Here is a 17949-nt window from a genome sequence, read left to right on the forward strand (position 1 = left end):
TATATATATATATATATATATATATATATATATATATATATATATATATATATATTCTCTTGCTGCAGACTGATGTGTAGTGTCATACAACCACATAACTCTATAACAAAACTCCTATACTAAATGCAATTTTACTGATTTCAATTCAAATGATCACTTTGGAAAGTACAGCTCTTTGGTCAGCATGGACACAATGCATGGTATTTGTTTCTTGTCACTGAAACCAGGAATGTTGGAGGAAGACTGGAACTCAAACGCCACCCTGCGGTTGACGCGTGTCATAAGCTGCATAATCTCCAGCTCTCGGCCATACTTAGTCAGCATTTCACATAGACTGGCTATGAACCAAGATCCATTGGCTGTGTTTCTCCAAGCATAATAACCTGTAGGGGGAGTATAAGAATTAAAACACACACCACACAGACCTGAATGCACAAACCATTCAGACAAATTAAGGATATAAGTGATGTTCACATTCACATCTTTAAGACATGACCCAGAAACAGCTTAACGTTTTAGTCCTTATTTATGTATGTATGTATGTATATATGTCTGTATGTAAAAAAAAAGTGCACTAGATCATGAAACATGAGAAATAGTGAACCAAAACGCTACAAAGCCCTTATACTCCTGGCTTTTTATTCAGTTATGTAGTAATATTTAACAATCCATGGTCAATCATTTAGTAATAATAATAATAGTAGTAGTATTATTTGACTGCAGAAGCTTAAAAGACATAATATGACGTAATCCGAAAATGTATGCACCTGCTCTGAGTACTTCAGCATCTTAGTCTATGTTTGACCTTTAATTAGGATGTCTGTTCAGTGTGATTTTGAGTGTTCCTCATTACCAGTTAAACTTTCAGCTTTCCATCAGCAAGTGCTGCTCTATTGGAAACTATTGTTCAAACATAACTTCACACCACACAACACTCCAGTTTGGAACAATAGATATATAAAGTTTGGCAGAAAGTCTGTGTATTTTGAGGATTGGAAATCCAAAGGGATTTGGGCAGTGGCCCACTTCTTGAATGATAATGGAAATTTGTTACTGTATGGAGAATTTTGTGAAAAATTCCAACTGCAGTGTTCGGTTAATATTTATAATAGAATGATTAGAGCCATTCCAATTGCTGTAAGATTAATGGTGAAAGAAGACATCTTGTACTCCAAAGTCTCCCCAGAATTGAGACAGCTCTCTTTAGAAGGTTATAATTTTTCTGACAAAAAAATTGCAAATAGTGTCATTAAAAATTTTATTATGCAAGCTTATTATCCTAACCCTGTCAGAAGAGAATACTTGCTCAAAGAATTTGATATCATGGAAATTAAAAAAATTAGGAAAAATTATATTTCTTTTCCTCTCCCTCCTAAAGCTAAGAAGGTGAATTTCGAAATTTTAAATGGGATTTATCCTACTAATGAATTTTTAAGATTAAAATTTAATTTGGATTTTGTGCTTTTTGTGATACAAATATTGAAAATTTAGAGCATGTTTTCTTTTGCTGTGATTTGGTGCAACCATTTTGGAGTGATGTACAGAACTGGCTGTGGTCCAGGGAGGTTGAACTCCCACCCCTCACGATAAAGATAATTAGGTAAGGTATTTGTCTGGAAGACAAAGAGTTGGATTTTGTTATTAATGTCTTGTTATGTTTTGGAAAGTTTTTCATTCATAAATGCAGATGGTTTAAAACTAAACCTAACTTTAACCAGTGGATGAATGAGGTTAAACTCTTGTGTAAATCTTTAAAATTGGTTAGAAACAAGAAAGCTCTTAAATTGATTTCTTTTTTGGATGTGTATAAACTAATCTAAAAGCCCCTTTTGTTTTATTTATCTATTTATTTGCTTTATAACTGTTTTTAATGTATTTTATTTATTTTTCTTTTGTTCTTTTGTTTTATGATCTTTGTCTGTTACTGGTTTGCTCAACCTATTGCTGACTATATGTTGTCATATTCTGTGATTTGAGTATGTACCTGGTTTGCTTGTTTGTAATTGAAGCATAATAAAATAAATAATAAATAAATAAATAAATAAATAGATAAAAATTAGGATGTCTGTTACAGCAACAAATATTCCAAATGATTTGCCTGAACAAAATAATGGACTAAAAAAATTATTTTTTTATTATCATTTATTATTATATACTTAATGTCATGGCCAGTTTCAGCTGCCTTGGACTTTCTGATGGATTTCCCATCAGCACTCACTACAACTGATCACATGACCATGGCTCTCCAGGCTTTCCCTAGCTATTGTTTGCTCAACTCTTGTTCTTCCTTTGTTAGTTTTGTTTGTCTTTTATTTAAAAAAAAAATCTGTGCTTGAATCCGTCTCCACCACTGCTATCTGACATCTCTCAACATCTGTGACAACCGGTTTTTTACAGGACCAGTTTATTACACCGTCCTTGTTAGTCAGCTTGATGCAAAAGTGAGAAAAGATGAAAAGATTTAGACCGTGAAAGTAATCAGATCCAAAATTTAAATGACAGTTCAGGTTGTTAATTCATCTTTCCAGTACTGCAGTCTGTATATTATACTAGATTTACAACTGCCATCAGATTACCATGAAGCTGCATACATTGGAGTATAAACTCGAATCCTACCTGGAGCAGTAGAGTACGCGTACAAGAAGTCTGCTTCAACAGGAATCCTCTGTGTGCCCTCTGAATCACTAACACTATCTGTCTCAATGCCAGGATCCAAATCTGTTCCACGACAAGCCTGAACAAAATACAGGAAGGTATTTTGCAAATGTAACACTATAAGACACTTCAATCCAATCATTTTATTACTCTACATTAAAAAATGTATTTCCGTTTCTTTAGTGATCCGCTTGCTTGAGACGAGCAAATAAACAACAAACAACCAAACTGTAAAACACAACAAAGGCCCGACGTGAAATAATAGGTTAGATCCAGATCAATGGGCAACTGGATGTCACTGGTTATCATACTGACTGACAAGAACAGACACAGGTAAATAGCTCCCTTTCATTCATCCCTTCATTTACTCTTTCATTCACTCATCTTCATTAAGCCCTTTCTGGTCAGGTTGCTATGGATCCAGAGTCTGTCCCAGGCACATTGGGCATGAGGCAGGAATACACCCAGAGGAAAACAACGCATACACAGAAATAACATGCGAAACGCCACACAGACAGTAACCGGAGATCAGGATGGAACCGGGAACCTGAAGCTGTGAGGCAGCAACACTACTACTCTAATGTGCCACCCTCAGTAATCTTTGTCCCTTACTTCAGCTGAAATTATTTAATGACTGCTGTGCAGAAATGCATTTATGCATTAAACTGATTCTAGTTTACATTTTTGATGAAAGAAAAATATGTTTGTTGCTGACTAAAGCAAACTGATATGTCAAATGAATTATTAACATCAAAAATGTCATGATGTTACTCATCATATTAACACAAAATGTTAAGTGTTCTACATCTAGCTAAACATTTTTGTTTGAAGACATTACACTAAATCTGACTAGTCAGACTAGTCATAATGTTCTGGCATTGATTTATGATGATCTGAGTTCAGTTAAAATGTGACCATGTTTAAAAAAGAATGAGTCTGTATTTCCTGGCGTCCGTGTGGGTTTCATCTAGGTTCCATCTCAGGTTTCCTTCCACTTGCCAAAGCATGGCAGTAGGTGGAGTGGCTATGCTAAATTGCCACTAGATGTGAATAAGTGTTTTAATATGTGTGTTCATGGTGTTGTGCGATGGACTGGTGTCTCAACCAGGGTGCCTGCCTCGTGCCCAGTGCTCACAGAATGGGCTTTGGATCCACTGCAACCCTGACAAGGATAAAGTGGGTATGAATGAATGAATGAATGAATGAATGAATGAGCCAGTATACCACCTTCCCTCTGCAAAAGAACTTTTAGATACATTCAGATGACCCCATTACCCTTTTGAACCTCAGTCCTATATTGGATTATGAAATATCAATGTGTCTATTATACTTTTGCTGTAATACCAGAATGAGGTAAGGCCCTACTGTGGCTATAAAAAGTCTACACACCCCTGTTAAAATGGCAGGTTTTTGTGCTGCCAAAAAAAAAAAAGAAACCAAATCTATTTAGCATACATTTGTATATTGTCACGTAAAATTAAATTTAGACCTGAATGATGAACAATTTAGGTTTGCCAACTAGTGAGAGACACCGATCTCCTCGGAAGAGTCCAGTCAGCTCTTTCAGCTGCATGACTCCATCAGTGCCGTAGATCACTCCTTCATCCCCATGACTTAGGATCACACACACAAACATGGCTGACTTGCTGTGGTCCTCTTGGGAAACTTAAAGAGAGAAAATAAACATTACAGTTTTAGCACACATTTCAATAGTCATAAGCAGCTGAGGAAATCACAGTTAACCCCAGACAGAAAAGAACGTAATGGCTACAACTGTTTTAAAACTGATGGTTAGTTTTAAGATGGTCAAAACAATTTAGGATAAAATGGCTTATCTGTGTTTTAGGTTTAGAATTATGTTGATTGATATATGTGGAATATCAGCTCATAAAACCTGATTTTAAAAGCTGTGTCATCTGGGAGACAGTTTGGTCATTTTGGATCACAGTTTTGAAGCCCAGCTCGCGGAAAGCTTTCATTACGTTTGCGGCATCAACATCTGTTCCATGGCGTTCAGTCATGCCTCCAAAGAAAAATAATGATAAAGAAAATTATATGAGACTCTAATCACATGGACCAAATAATTAACAAATGTTGCCTGTTTTAATTTTTACCTGTATGTTTGGCGAAATTCTTGTTGTTGATGATGAGACATTTCCCAAGGTTGGGGTAATCCATACGGTATGCATCTGAATCAGCTAGTGTGTAGCCTTTGGCACGAACAGTTTCGCTGTGGGCAGTCACGCTGAAGGAAGTAAATGTAGATGTGAAATTAAAATGTGAAAGAAGACAAGGTGAGTAAATCAGATTTGACTTCAATGTCCAATTTTACAACAGCAAACAATGGATTTTTTTTTTTTTACATTTTTGTGCAAATAGTTCCAATATCCACAACTGTTCAGTTAGCTTTTTACATCTCTAAAATCATCAAAATATTCAGTAAGTATGAGCAAATCTTTTCAATATATACAGTTGATTAAATTAGCAAAATGCTCACTCAGATTTATAACTATGTTTATATTTATAATAAAGTGTATTTAGATGTGTTAAACAAAAGACTTAAGCAATGCGTAAGGGTACAGGCACAATATTTGACACTTCGATCAAAGAAAGATAAAAGCTGACAAAAGATAAAATAAAGCTGGGCGAGTATGACTAAAAATAGTGCTGAACTATTCTTCAGTACTACAAGACTACAGAAAGTAATATCAAAATTTGATAATCTGATTTAATAATCGCACCACAATTATTAAATCAGATTATTACTTATATTACTTTATAAGTAGTACCATTTTACAACATTTCTTAAAAAGTTTTACTTTGTGGAGTCGATCTTCTTGGCATCCACTTGGTCTCCTCCATCTGCCCCACCACCATTATTCACACCCGACATGGCCTCTAGAAGAACAACTGTTTATGTGCAAAAAAATACTGGTAAAGACAGTATTCTCTATTCTCTGTTCAGGAATGTTTGAGCTAAACAGCCCGCTCTCAGAACCAACATCTGTGAGCAGGAATCATTGTTACGCAAATATATTTATTGATATTGACTCATACATGAAAACAATTGTGCTGATTGTCATAATCATCACCCTGTTTGAGTTAGTTCATGCTTTGTGACCTATGTAAAGTCCCTAAAGATATTTTTAATGACTAATGACTAGGTCGCATGATATTTATAATTAATAATCATATTATTATTTCCCCATTCACTGGACTTTCAGCTTTCAGTTTCTTTTCGGCCACTTTTCAGTTTCACCACTTATCTACGGTGAGTCACAGTCAACTTTGAGCCAAAGTTCAAGTTCATTTAGTTTTTGCTGTACCTAACCAAGATGATCAAGTAATCTTAAAAATCCAAACTCATGCTAAGGTTATTTACTGCTCTGTATTTGGGCTTGTCTGCTCTTAAAATATAGAATTATATAAAACCTTTAGAGTACACTATTTTACATATCCAAATTCTTTGAAATACAAAAGGAAAAACCTGTTGTTGTTGTTTCTTGTTATTATTATTTTCATTTTCATTTCATAATTTTTGCTGTTGTTGCTGTGTGGAAGTTCTGAGGAAGATATTACTATAAATACTTCCTAGATGTCTACAGACAGAAGTACACACGTTAGTGTACAGGCCTGAACCATTTTCTGATCACTAATGCCAAGCACGTTGATTAGTCTCTCACTGTGACTAGAACAGCTGAAAAAGTGACTGCGACCAAAACTAACACAATGACTAACACAACACAGCCTACAGTTTTATAAGACAGAAATTAGCCAACTTACAAGGTGTTGTCCGAAGTTGAAAAGTACAAGAATAACGCACACCGGTGTACTTCCCTCCTACTAGAGCTTTTGCAGTAAACACCTCACCTCTGTCGCGAGCCTTCACTTAAAAGCTAAAACTCCGCCCACTCCTGTCCAACCAGCCTACGCTGTCAATTGCGTCATCACCATGAAGACCGGCATGCACTGCGGGGTCCTGACGCGCGCACGCAGCAAACACTATACTATTTAAATAAATAAATAAATAAATAAATAAATAAATAAACATTTAAATATTTATTTATTAATTATTCTATAATTATGGTATAAGTTATTGTTATATTTTTATGTAGGATATTATTATATATTATAATAGCAGTACTATACTTTTTTCCATCACCATTCCCCCTTAGGAACTTCATAAATGGTAGTAATAACAGTACTATTAGTAATAGTAGTAGTACAAGGCACGGAGGCTGAAGACCGTGGCTCATACTTTTAAAACCCGAGAACGCATATGGATATCTGTGACAGGAATAACTGGGAAATTTAATTATTCAGAAATTCCCTGTGGAAGGTCTACTATTTGAGCACAGATAACTTCCTCATTCTACCACAGGCACTTGCTTTAAGGCTGCATGGAAAGCCTGGCTTCTCCCAAAATCTTCTTAAAATGTGGCAATGAAATGTTTACCGAAGTGTCTATTATTATTCATCACTCTTGGTGAGATTCAATATTTTTGCAAATCAAATTGTCAAACATCTCTTCTGCAATAATACGCCGTTTGTTCGTTTAACACTGTTTTCGGTGGACAGCACAGCCTGCATGATAATCTCCTTTGAAACCATTGGCACAGTGCTGATAAAAACCCAGAGAAGGCATGATTCTATGGGATTCTATGGCAGATTCAACTATAATGTGTTTTAATGGGAGCAAAGATTAACGCTCATTGCTTTTACATATGCTCTTGTGCCCTGTGTGTCATTTTAATATGTCATTTTAAGCCCTGACATAATGTTGTGTGTCTCTGGGGGGTGAATGGGAGTTTGGGAGGGTGGGTTTTTGCATAGAGGAAAAAAAAAAAATTCTCAACATTTATTGGACAGTACACTCTGCTTCTCCAAATGATGATTAGATCTTTCATAGGGGCGCAACCTTGTACCCAACTGCCAATCACTGAAATGGTAATGAACATGATTGACATCTCAAACTATACTGACACCGGTGGGAAATTTTGCTTGGAGCTGCAGCAGTGGGTAGTTTAGTAGTGTGTAAAACAGTTTTACACACTATTGTATAAAGTTCTGTTTGATTATTTGCAGTCATTTCTTAAATTTGTTTAAAGTCTAGCTATCAAGAAAAATACAATACAAACAAACATAACACAAACACATTCAAGAAAAATCAGTAAAAACACCTGACAAACAAAAAAGGCCAAAGTGTTTTTTATGGCAATGACATTACAAAACATAGTAATTAATCTATATACATGTATTAACCATCACATACACTAATCATTAACAGACATGGCTTTCTCTTTCTGTATGAGTTTATAGAACAGCTGAACAACTCAAAAGAAACAAGCAAACTCGTATGATTTGTCATGCAGCTTGTGTGCTGAGTAACAAACTAAACAAACTGCACTGCAATTTCCACAAGAGACGGTTTCAGCATTCACTGATCATCTATGCAAAACAGTAGGGTTTACCCACTCTGGTATTTGGTTTTAACCACTAACCACATTTTATTCTGTTAAAGTGTCAGTAGGCCACACCTTGGGTTTGGCCCTGCAGTGGAAATTGCTATATTTCAATATGACCCAGTTAAAAAAAAACACATATTAAAATACACTCACTGGCCACTTTAATACACCTGTACACCTGCTTATTTATGCCGTTATGTAATCAGCCAATCAGGTGGCAGCAGCACAATGCATAAAATCATGTAGATACACGTTAAGAGCTTCAGTTAATGTTCACATCAAACATCAGAATGAAGAAAGAGTTTGATCTCTGTGACTGTAACCATGGCATGGTTGCTGGTTTGAGAATTTCAGAAACTGCTGATCTCCTGGGATTTTCACACGGAACAGTCTCTAGAGTTTACACAGAATGGTGTGAAAACAAAAAACACTGAGTGAGCAGCAGTTCTGTGTGCGGAAACGCCTTGTTGATAAGATAGGTCAGAAGAGAATGGCCAGATTGGTTCGCGCTGCCAGGAAGGATATAGTAACTCATGTAATCACTCTTTACAACCGTGGTGTGCAGAAAGGCATCTCAGCATGCACAAAACAGCATGAACAAACCTTGAACAGCAGAAGACCACACTGGGTTCCACTCATATCAGCCAATAACAGGAATCAGAGGCTATCATGGGCACAGACTCACCCAAACTGGACAGATTAACATTAGAAAACAAATCACCCGGTCTTTTAACAGTCTTCAACTGTCCAGTTTGGGTGTGCCTTTGTCCATGATAGCCTCAGACTCTTGTTCATGGCTGACAGAAGTGGAACCTGACGTCATCATCTGCTGTTGTAGTCCATCCACCTCAAGGTTTGAAGTGTTATGTGTTTTGAGATGCATTTCTGCTCACCATGGTTGTAAAGAGTGCTTACTGTATCTAAGTTACTATAGACCTCCTGCTAGCTCAGACCAGTCAGGTCATTCACCTCTGACCTCTCTATTCAACAAGGCATTTCCACCCACAGAACTGTAGCTCACTCGATGTTTTTTTGTTTTTTCGCACCATTCTGTGTAAATTCTAGAGACTGTTATGTGTGGAACATCCCAAGAGATCAGCAGTTTCTGAAACACTCAAACTTGCCCATCTGGTAGCAATAACCATGCCACGACCAAAGTCACAGAGATCACACTGTTTCTCCATTCCGATGTTTGATGTGAACATGAACGTGTAACTCTTAACGTGTATCTGCATGATTTTATGCATTGTGCTGTTGCCACATAATTGGCTGATTAGATAACGGAATAAATGAGTACATGTACTCCTATTAAAGTGGACAATGAGTGTAAATACCAGTACAATTTTTTTTTCATCAAACTGCCAGCCATTTCAAGAATTTCCTGTAGCCATTTCCTGTAGGTCCACCAACACTGCCAGCTAAGTTTTTTGTGATCACCGTTGCTGGAAAGCAGCTCCCGACTGCACAGATGATGATATTATTATTATGCCCTCCCCTATGCTCCTTAAACCTGGAGGATATGCTTGTATTCCTGTCTTATTTATAGGCTATTGTTTCTGGATGACTTAATTGTTTATCGCAATTTTTAATGGTAAATCAATATCAAACAAGCCTAATGCATATTTGACAAACTTATCATTATCTTTTTTTCAATTCATTTTAAGACACAATTATTATACAGCTGAATTCCTCTTCCTAAAAAGAACAATTTCAAAATTCTGAAATTCACTTGTTTTCACTTGATTTGTGATTCACTGCATGCAATGCTCTTTCTGAGCATTTTCCTCTAAGACCTGCTGCAGCTTGTCATTAATATTCTTTAACTGGCTTTCTGTCCCTGTGATGCTCCTGGCCTCCAGAAGCATAGCTGGCATGCAGGATGGTCCATACTGTCAGAAAGAGAAAAAACAGATAAGAATTTGTAATACTGGAAAGACCTTCTTATTCTGACAGATTGAACAAATCTGCCAGCCGATGGCAGACGACACAGTATTTTTAGCTAAAAATAAATAAACAAAAACCGCTAAGAACTTTTTCAGATTCATGGCTAGATCAAGAGCTGCCAGCGCAACCCAGTCCTCAAGTACTCAGACAATCAGAATTTCGTTCTTTTTTTAACACCTAAAGACCAAGACAAGCTGAAAGTCTTCAAGGACTGAGTTGGAGACCTTTGACAATAAGAAATTCTCAAGTAATTCTCTAATTCTCAAGTAATTCTCAAGGAACTCCACAAAACAAGTCTGATGAACTGGTTATAGTTTCTCACCGTTTCTGGTTCATTAGTGTGAGTGCTGCGATGTTGCATGTATCTCCTGTTCAGCACTTTCAGGTTGTTAAGAAAGGTAGTGCCCTGTTTTAAAGCCGTGCACCTCCGCTCCAACTCACTGTGCTCTTTCTCAAGCTTCCTCACCTCAGCCTTACTCCTGACAGAGCCACAGTAAAGACAAAAACCCAGACTTAGCCAACCAGGAAAATTTACTCCATTACATGTGAGGGAAAAAAAAAAAAGCTAATAAAGCTCTCAAACTCTGTTCCTAAATACTCCAAGGAAGCACAACAGTAAATCTTCTCATTTTAGTGTATATTGCTTACTTGATGAGTTCATTCTTGGCCTCCAAAAGTCTAGTCTTCTTCTGGTTTAGGGCTCTATTAAGCTGAGCCCATTAAAAACAGAAAAGAGATAAATTAATTTCTAGGAAATACATTTGAAGGAGTTTGTTCATTGGATAGCTGCTGAGAAATGATTTCCTGAAGCAACTGACCAATAAGTACAACTATCTCATGTAAATGACTGTCTGGAAATGATACAGCAGGACACAACTGAACACTATGGGGCAAGCATAACTACCTTTACAGCTTCACGCTTTACACCGCTGAACTCCTTAGCTGCAGTGATCTGGAACACAGACGTTTGTTAGCATTAGCTGAGAGCTATGCATATACTTTGCTCTAACAGAATATGCCATCTCTGCATCAACTGCTATTTCAGATACACAAATGTTTCTGTATAGATAAATATTCAGAAAGACTCACCTTCTCAGTGAGCTGCTCCTCAAATGAGTGAGAAAGTGCATTTATGGCTTTTTTAACAACCTCAGAGCTCACTGTCTCCCTGCACAAAATCATCATCATCAACTTAATATATCAAAATAATAGTTCATTATTACAATAGTAAACACTGTATAATTATAAAAGCAATTCTTAAACAATGGTGCATTAAAAATATCTTATAGGCAAATATTATAATAAAAAAATAAAGTGACAATGAAGGCTTACTTATACTGCATGACAAATTCCTGGAACGCCTCAAGAACAACATCAAGATCAGTTGGATTTCTCCCACCTCCAGGTTTCTGCTTCTTACTGGGATTACCACTGTCTGTAACAGAAAGAAAGGATGTGTCCATCCTAATATCATAGGTGGTCAAGCTAAACAACACATCATCTCAAGTCGTGACAATCAGTATGCATTCTCCATGGGTGTGTTCTTTATTCACAAATGGACACACCATTCAAAACAACTCAGACAAGATTTTCAAACATTCTGATGATGTCATCATTACTGGACTCATTTCAGATAATGATCAATCACCATAGTGACGGGAAGTACGCACTGCAGCTGTAAAATAAAGACATGGTTTGCTAAGGCTGGTGTGGAAGAACTCGAAAGGCCTGCACAGATCCCTGACCTCAACCACAACTCTAACGTCCAACTGTTCAAATAAAAACTGATAAAATCAGTTTTACCAAACTGATAAAAATAAAAACTGATAAAATCAGTTTTATCAGTACTGTCATTAGTTTTTGATGTAAGCAGAGCTTGTGCCTTTTGAACATCTTCACTCTGCTTTGCCAACATTATTTGACGTCATACAACGACGTGTCTCTATTATCTACTACTCCATTTGTAATCTACTGACTTTTTGTATTTATTGTCTGTTCTGCACTGTAATGTTTGTAGTCAATTGTTGTTTTTTTTAAATATTTTGCTCTCTAATGCTGTACCGAAACTAAATTATGCCAACATGGATGTGTGGCAATAAACAATCTTGAATCCAAGTTGTAGGAGCTTCAAGTGCAAAATGTGTATAGAATCATTAGAATCATACCTATGGTGCTATTTTCAAACTCACAACGCTATCAACAGATAGAACACAAACCTAATCTAACAAGCATTATTCACAAGCTTTTTCAAACCACACTAGCTTCTTAAATCTGATTTTCCTCCATTTTGTTAAATAAATTAATAAAAATAGAATACACACAGTGCCAGTGGCAACTTTTTTTAGTGTTATTCATCAAACAATGTCACTGTACAAAGCAAACAGTTTACACTTTCAAAATCTGTTTCTTCGGGATGCTGGGTATTTTTCCCCAGAATTTTTTTAAGCAAATTAAGTTGCACAAGAGTCTCACGGGCTCAGACATGGTCTCTAAAGACACACACAAACACACACAGGACACAACAACTTATAGGCAAGTGATCAAAAAAAGTACACTCTAACACAATAAACAAAGTACAATACTTTTGGGGTGTCTCAGAAGTCTCCATACACAGGGGACTATGTACACCAGCACCATGTCGGTTGTGCCTTCATCAGTGGATGCTCGTGGACGTCCACTTCTCGGTTGGCTCACAACACTTCTAATCTTTTTTGAATTTGTTAATAAGTTTGGCAACAGTGTCGTGTGTGATGTGCTTGCCATGTTTCCTGTTAAAGTCCATCGTAACCTTGCGACAGCTTCCTGATCCAGCCATGAGAATGATTTCAATACGTTCTTCTTTTGTCAAATGCATTCTTTATACACATAATGGGGAAAGAAAGAAGTAAAAGTATTGCACTAAAGTTGGTGTAAAGTGGCCATGAGTAAAGTAACCAAGTGTCAGTAGAAAAAAAATGAAAGGTATGACAATGGGAATGTGCTTGAGCTGTCTATAGGAGCCTGATAGCCTGCAGATAAAAACTGTTGTGAACAATAAACTGTGTGGAAAGCAGTAAACATTGATTTAGAAGACCCAACCTGCCTGAAATTTCCATGGTAAGATAACGTAATCTAAAAATATCCTGGTATTACTCAACCATTTAAAAACACACAAGCCAACTGTGAAAATGAAAAAACAATTTAATATTATGAAATCCTGTAAGGTCTCTTTGTACATGCTTGTATATATGTAACAGATTAAAAAAAACCAAACAGTTAATATCCCCTAGTTGTTCTTATTTCAGTGGGATAAGATTTCCAGACATATGATTGTTAAGTAATGTTGCCAGATGATGTCTGTAGTAATTATGATCAGTTCACATGGGATAAGTGATCTCTGAATAAATCAAAAATTCAAACTTCAAAATTCCATACCTATTAAATACCCCTCATTTTAATACACTATATGTTCTTTATTATAAGTGCTTGGTGTAGGGCTTAATCATTAGTAGGTCACATAACCATAACATGTATGTAAGCTGTAGCTGTATTGGAACTCAATAACTTACCTAAAACTACTGGAAGTCTCACTTCTCTGACAGGCCCTTTACAAAATCCTTTATATTTTACTGTTCTGCATTTTAAACTCAGGAGACAAGAGAAAAGACCATTTCCTGGAATGTCTTTATACTGAACAAAAAGCACAAAATTCTCCCCACAATCTTTACTAAAATATATTTTTGAGAATTACCTTTTTTCCATAAAAATATTGTCAGTAGTTATCACTTTCTCGTTATGAATTATAAACACAGAGTGGCTCCACTTCAGCTGTGAGTGTGTAGGGTTAAATCATTTTACCTGAGGATCCAGATGATGATTTCCTCTTCTGTTTCTGACCTCTCTGTGGCTGACTGGACGATGACCCTGGCCTCAGGAGACTCTTGCCGGATGCCATATGTCTCTCAATGCTCGGGTGCTGCAATCAAATAGTCAAAAATGATTATGCATACAAGGTTTAAGCTCAAATAAAAGCAAGGAACACCACTGATTTAATGCGCAAAAACAGAGGTCATATTTTATTATCTTAAAAGACCTTTCAAAACCTCTGTCTACTGCAACATTTTGTTGATTTATTCAAATTCAACTGCTAAGTTAAACATGTATGCTGTGATCGCATTTCCCTTAAAAGTCTGCATTATCTGAAACATAAAATTCAACACAAATTCAATGGCAAAATATATTTGCATTTTTGCACAATAGGATACAATGGTTGTCAAAATAACACGCAGATGTGAAGTCTATTTGTTATTTCATTTTCAACGTCTAAACACATATTATTTTGCCATATTAAAAAGATATTAGCAAACCTTCCATTTGATATTCCTATCCTCATGCTCCAATTTGGCTTAAGGCTTTCCAGTCCTGTTTGTGTTTGCATTTTCCCCGTCAACAAGGTAGCCTTGTTAATCCAACCTTGTGGGTGGGTCTTTGTAGGGATATGACATGTTTCATAGAAAATGACTAAAAAGCACACACATCTGACTAAAAAGCACACACAGCAGACAGTCCTGTGTTCTTTTCAGTGTTCCCAGATCTGCATTTGAGCTACTTCTGATGTTTAGAGGTTTGGATGTTTAAATAAATTTTTTTTGTAAACAAATCAGATAAGCTTTATTTTTCTTTTTTTCTGCACATTCATTTATGCATACATGTGGTTATAATTACAATGCTGGGAACTGACAAGTAAAATGGTATATGAGTAGAAATATTACTAGAGTAAATGAAATATTAACTGTAGTGAGATAATGAGAATATCAAAAGCACGGTAATCAATCAAACCAGTTTAGACATTGACAATTAAATGTCAAATAGGCTTTGCATTTGCACTTGAATTTTGGCAGCCATTGTACATTGCTATACATAAAAGATGCAACTGTAAGTAAATGTTTTGCAACTGAATTCTCAAATAATGCGCACTCATAAGGGAAATAACTCACTCGCTCATTTTCAGTAACCACGTATCCTGGTTAGGGTCGAGATGGATCTGGAGCTCATAAGGGAATTGGGGTCATAAAAATAATAGCGATTTCTAATTAATTTGAATCTGAATAAAGTCTGGAAAATGCTGCTACATCTGTCACACAGACAGGCTTGTTTTAAAAAACAAGCAAAAGGGTTGACTGTAGCAGCACGTGGAACATTTTCTATGCTTTTCTAGTGCTGAATGTCATTTAAAATAAAAGGCTAAGTAGTGTCTCTACTTAAAAAGAGGAACTATACCAGAAAATACTTGCAAACAGAAGAACTTACAAAGCTTTCATCTTCATCAGTCAAGTCCTCTGAGGACAAAGATGGCCGTCTGTGGCTTTCCGCATGAGCTGCGTCAGGTGACGTGTCAGTGGCTGAAACTCCACTACTTGGTCGCTGAGTAGACACAACAACATTACTTATTTTTATGCTGATAGTCGCAGTTAACAGACCAAAGTAATGACAACAAAATACAAAAATATACACAAGTAAAAGACTAAAGAAAAGTAACATCAGATATAGATGTCTCAGAGACCTTAGACTGTGCTCTTTTCTTGCCTTCGTTCTTTCTGCTCTCCGAGATGGTCTGCGGACGTCTGAGGATAAATAACACACATCCATACACAATACAGTCAATAAATTGGTTATGATTGATAAAGGTATTAGTAATCAGAGCAAGCTAGGATGGTGACAAACATGTCAAGAATATAAAATAAAGGAAAATTTTTTTTAAATACTGAGATTTTGGTGCATGGTCTATCTGCTCTGGTGGCTTTTGACTCCCTCTCGATATGGAGCTCTTCTTCTGTGCCTGCACATCACTTTTCCGTTGTGCTTTCAGATTTTTTGCAGCACGGGCTGGTCTGTTTGGAGTCTGTGTCACACCCTGGACCTCATTCCCTCTTCCTTCACCTGTCTGTTTCCCTGCTGTGGCCTTGTGTCGACGGTCAGGTTCGGGTCTGCTCTCGTCTTCCAGAGCAGTGCTGTGTAGAGGGTTACCTGAACAAACCAAACACAAACGTAACAAGAAATACGAGATGATTTGACCGACAGGTTTTGTCATGTTCTAACTAGTGCATTTTTTAAGGAGGTTGCTCATTGTATGAATGATGTACATGCCATGGGATGAATACTCCTCTCCTTGAAGGAAGCTAGCTTTCTCTATTGAGGACACGTCCAGACTTTCTACCGACTGCAAATCGTTCTGTTTCTCACTTCCACTCTGGAAATGTGCAGGATATAAGCAAGTTAGGCAAGTCATATAGAACAGTAACTAATCAAATAAGGTCAGACATAAGTAGCTGTCTGTAGTAGTAATGTGTAGCTATGTGAGTGAGAAAGCGCAAATTACAATACTTTATAATAAAGAAGGAAACACTTGGGGGGGGGGGGGGGGGGGGGGGTTGGGGGGGTTGCTGTTATAGGAAAATAATCAGTGACAGGATGGTGTGATGCGGCCCGACGTGAAGCAGAGTTACTGTGAAGCAGAGTCACAGTGAACTTGACTATTTGCCAATAACAGCACATCCCAAAATGTTTTATTGCTCTTATACCACAGTGATTTTCAAACTTGTTATATACTAATGAATAACACTGCATTTAACCATTTATAGTTACAGTTAATGTATTGGCATGTTCACAGGAGAAGTTAGTTCCTGGTATCGCTTACGTTACAGGTTCCCAAGCTTGGTCCTGGAGTACCTCATGCCCTTCACTTTTTAGTGTGAACAGCCAATTAATCCACTAATTAACAGATCTACAGATCTTCCTGTGTGTGTGTGTGTATGTGTTAGAGCAGGAAAAACACTAAAATGTGCAGGACAGTGGGTACCACAGGACCACCAGGAACCTGTGATTTATGTAATAGCAGCTATACACAGTTGCTCCATCACCAGCCTCTTGTTTTCTCTCTTGTCAAGTGAATAACATTACAAAACAAACAAAAAAAAAAGCTTGTTACTGAAAAACCACAAAACACAAATTCAATTCCCTTTACTGCCTTGCCATCCTCCTTGGAAGTGTGTGTGTGTACATGTTCGAAGGTCATGATTACGATGTGTTGTGTGTTCAAGTGGTTTTTGTCAGAAAAAATGCCATGAGAAAACATCATCTTTTTGTATCATCAGTGACAAGAAGTTTACTTTAACATGCAAAATGACCACTTAAATCTTCTCATCTGCTGTAGGCGTGACATTAATGACGTTTTGTAATTGACACGTCCCCAACTCTCAAAGTCAGGGCTCAGAAAAAAGTTCTGAAGACTGTCCCAAGACAGAAAATATAAAGGAACAGCTTCACCTCAGCCTGTTACAAAGTGCTGCCACCTGAGACTCCCTCCATAAGTGTTAAATAAACGTCTCTTTACAGAAAAACAGTTTAAATTAATAAAGTACATCCGCCTTACATGTCCCTGTGAATGGGTTGTTACTATAGAAACATTAAGGCTTCAGAAAGAGCGCATTAATATAAACCTGTGATATGAATTACAGCCGGAACTACTTTCACACAACACTTAAACATTAATCGACACCTTCTGACCAATCAGAATCGAGAATTCAACACCGCTGTGGTATAAACAAGGATTAAACAAAACCATTAGCGTTTTTTGTTGCCTAGTTTCGACATGTTATTCAACCAAAATCTATCAACCTTGGCTTCATTTTGAAGAGCTTTCAACAATCTTGTCACGCGACTCATCTTCACTGCTGAATAAGAGTCAAATCACCACAAAACATGAGCGTGCTGTTAATGTTGTGAACTTCTTCCGTTAGCCATCAGCAGTTGACTTTCCTGACTTCCGCAAATATTTCCCGCGATGTGTTTAGACTATTTTTGTTAATACCATAATTGTATAGAGGGGAGATGTAAAGAACTGATT

The 17949-nt window shown here is 36.8% G+C and overlaps 2 protein-coding genes across 3 annotated transcripts in view; both read right to left on the reverse strand.

Annotated features, from left to right (window-relative positions):
- Positions 1 to 6595, reverse strand: part of casp3b (caspase 3, apoptosis-related cysteine peptidase b) — an 11283-nt gene extending 4688 nt beyond the window's left edge. The window contains exons 1-7 of one of the 2 annotated variants that reach the window (XM_026918106.3): positions 6439 to 6595; positions 5475 to 5565; positions 4770 to 4900; positions 4550 to 4678; positions 4145 to 4320; positions 2617 to 2734; positions 1 to 383 (exon numbers count right to left, since the gene is read on the reverse strand). The exon at positions 1 to 383 is cut by the window's left edge and continues 2182 nt beyond it. In XM_026918106.3, the coding sequence (XP_026773907.1) occupies positions 154 to 383; positions 2617 to 2734; positions 4145 to 4320; positions 4550 to 4678; positions 4770 to 4900; positions 5475 to 5548 (858 nt within the window). In that variant the 5' untranslated portion in view covers positions 5549 to 5565; positions 6439 to 6595 and the 3' untranslated portion in view covers positions 1 to 153. The remainder of the gene's footprint in view (positions 384 to 2616; positions 2735 to 4144; positions 4321 to 4549; positions 4679 to 4769; positions 4901 to 5474; positions 5566 to 6438) is intronic. The other variant, XM_026918108.3, reaches the window with a different exon arrangement.
- Positions 6596 to 7847: 1252 nt separating this feature from the next.
- cenpu (centromere protein U) lies at positions 7848 to 17893 on the reverse strand. The gene is made up of 12 exons (XM_026918105.3): positions 17721 to 17893; positions 16191 to 16293; positions 15809 to 16070; positions 15607 to 15667; positions 15354 to 15467; positions 13902 to 14019; positions 11397 to 11499; positions 11154 to 11232; positions 10969 to 11016; positions 10713 to 10774; positions 10387 to 10543; positions 7848 to 10009 (listed from the first exon to the last, which is right to left on the reverse strand). Exons 1-12 carry the CDS (start codon positions 17766 to 17768, stop codon positions 9872 to 9874), a joined length of 1293 nt encoding a protein of 430 aa, XP_026773906.3. The 5' UTR covers positions 17769 to 17893; the 3' UTR covers positions 7848 to 9871.
- Between the last annotated feature and the right edge of the window lie 56 nt (positions 17894 to 17949).

This window comes from Pangasianodon hypophthalmus, chromosome 7 (genome assembly GCF_027358585.1).
Source record: "Pangasianodon hypophthalmus isolate fPanHyp1 chromosome 7, fPanHyp1.pri, whole genome shotgun sequence".
In the NCBI taxonomy this organism is placed as follows: Eukaryota; Metazoa; Chordata; class Actinopteri; order Siluriformes; family Pangasiidae; genus Pangasianodon; species Pangasianodon hypophthalmus.

Bases quoted from the DNA above. Each gene is read 5' to 3' on its own strand.
- cenpu (XM_026918105.3), bottom strand. From the start codon at position 17,768: ATGAGTCGCGTGACAAGATTGTTGAAAGCTCTTCAAAATGAAGCCAAG. The intron at 11,500-13,901 runs GTAAAATGATTT...TTTCTGTTACAG, and splicing joins ATCATCATCTGGATCCTCAG to ACAGTGGTAATCCCAGTAAG. The intron at 11,233-11,396 runs GTAAGCCTTCAT...GATTTTGTGCAG, and splicing joins GAATTTGTCATGCAGTATAA to GGAGACAGTGAGCTCTGAGG.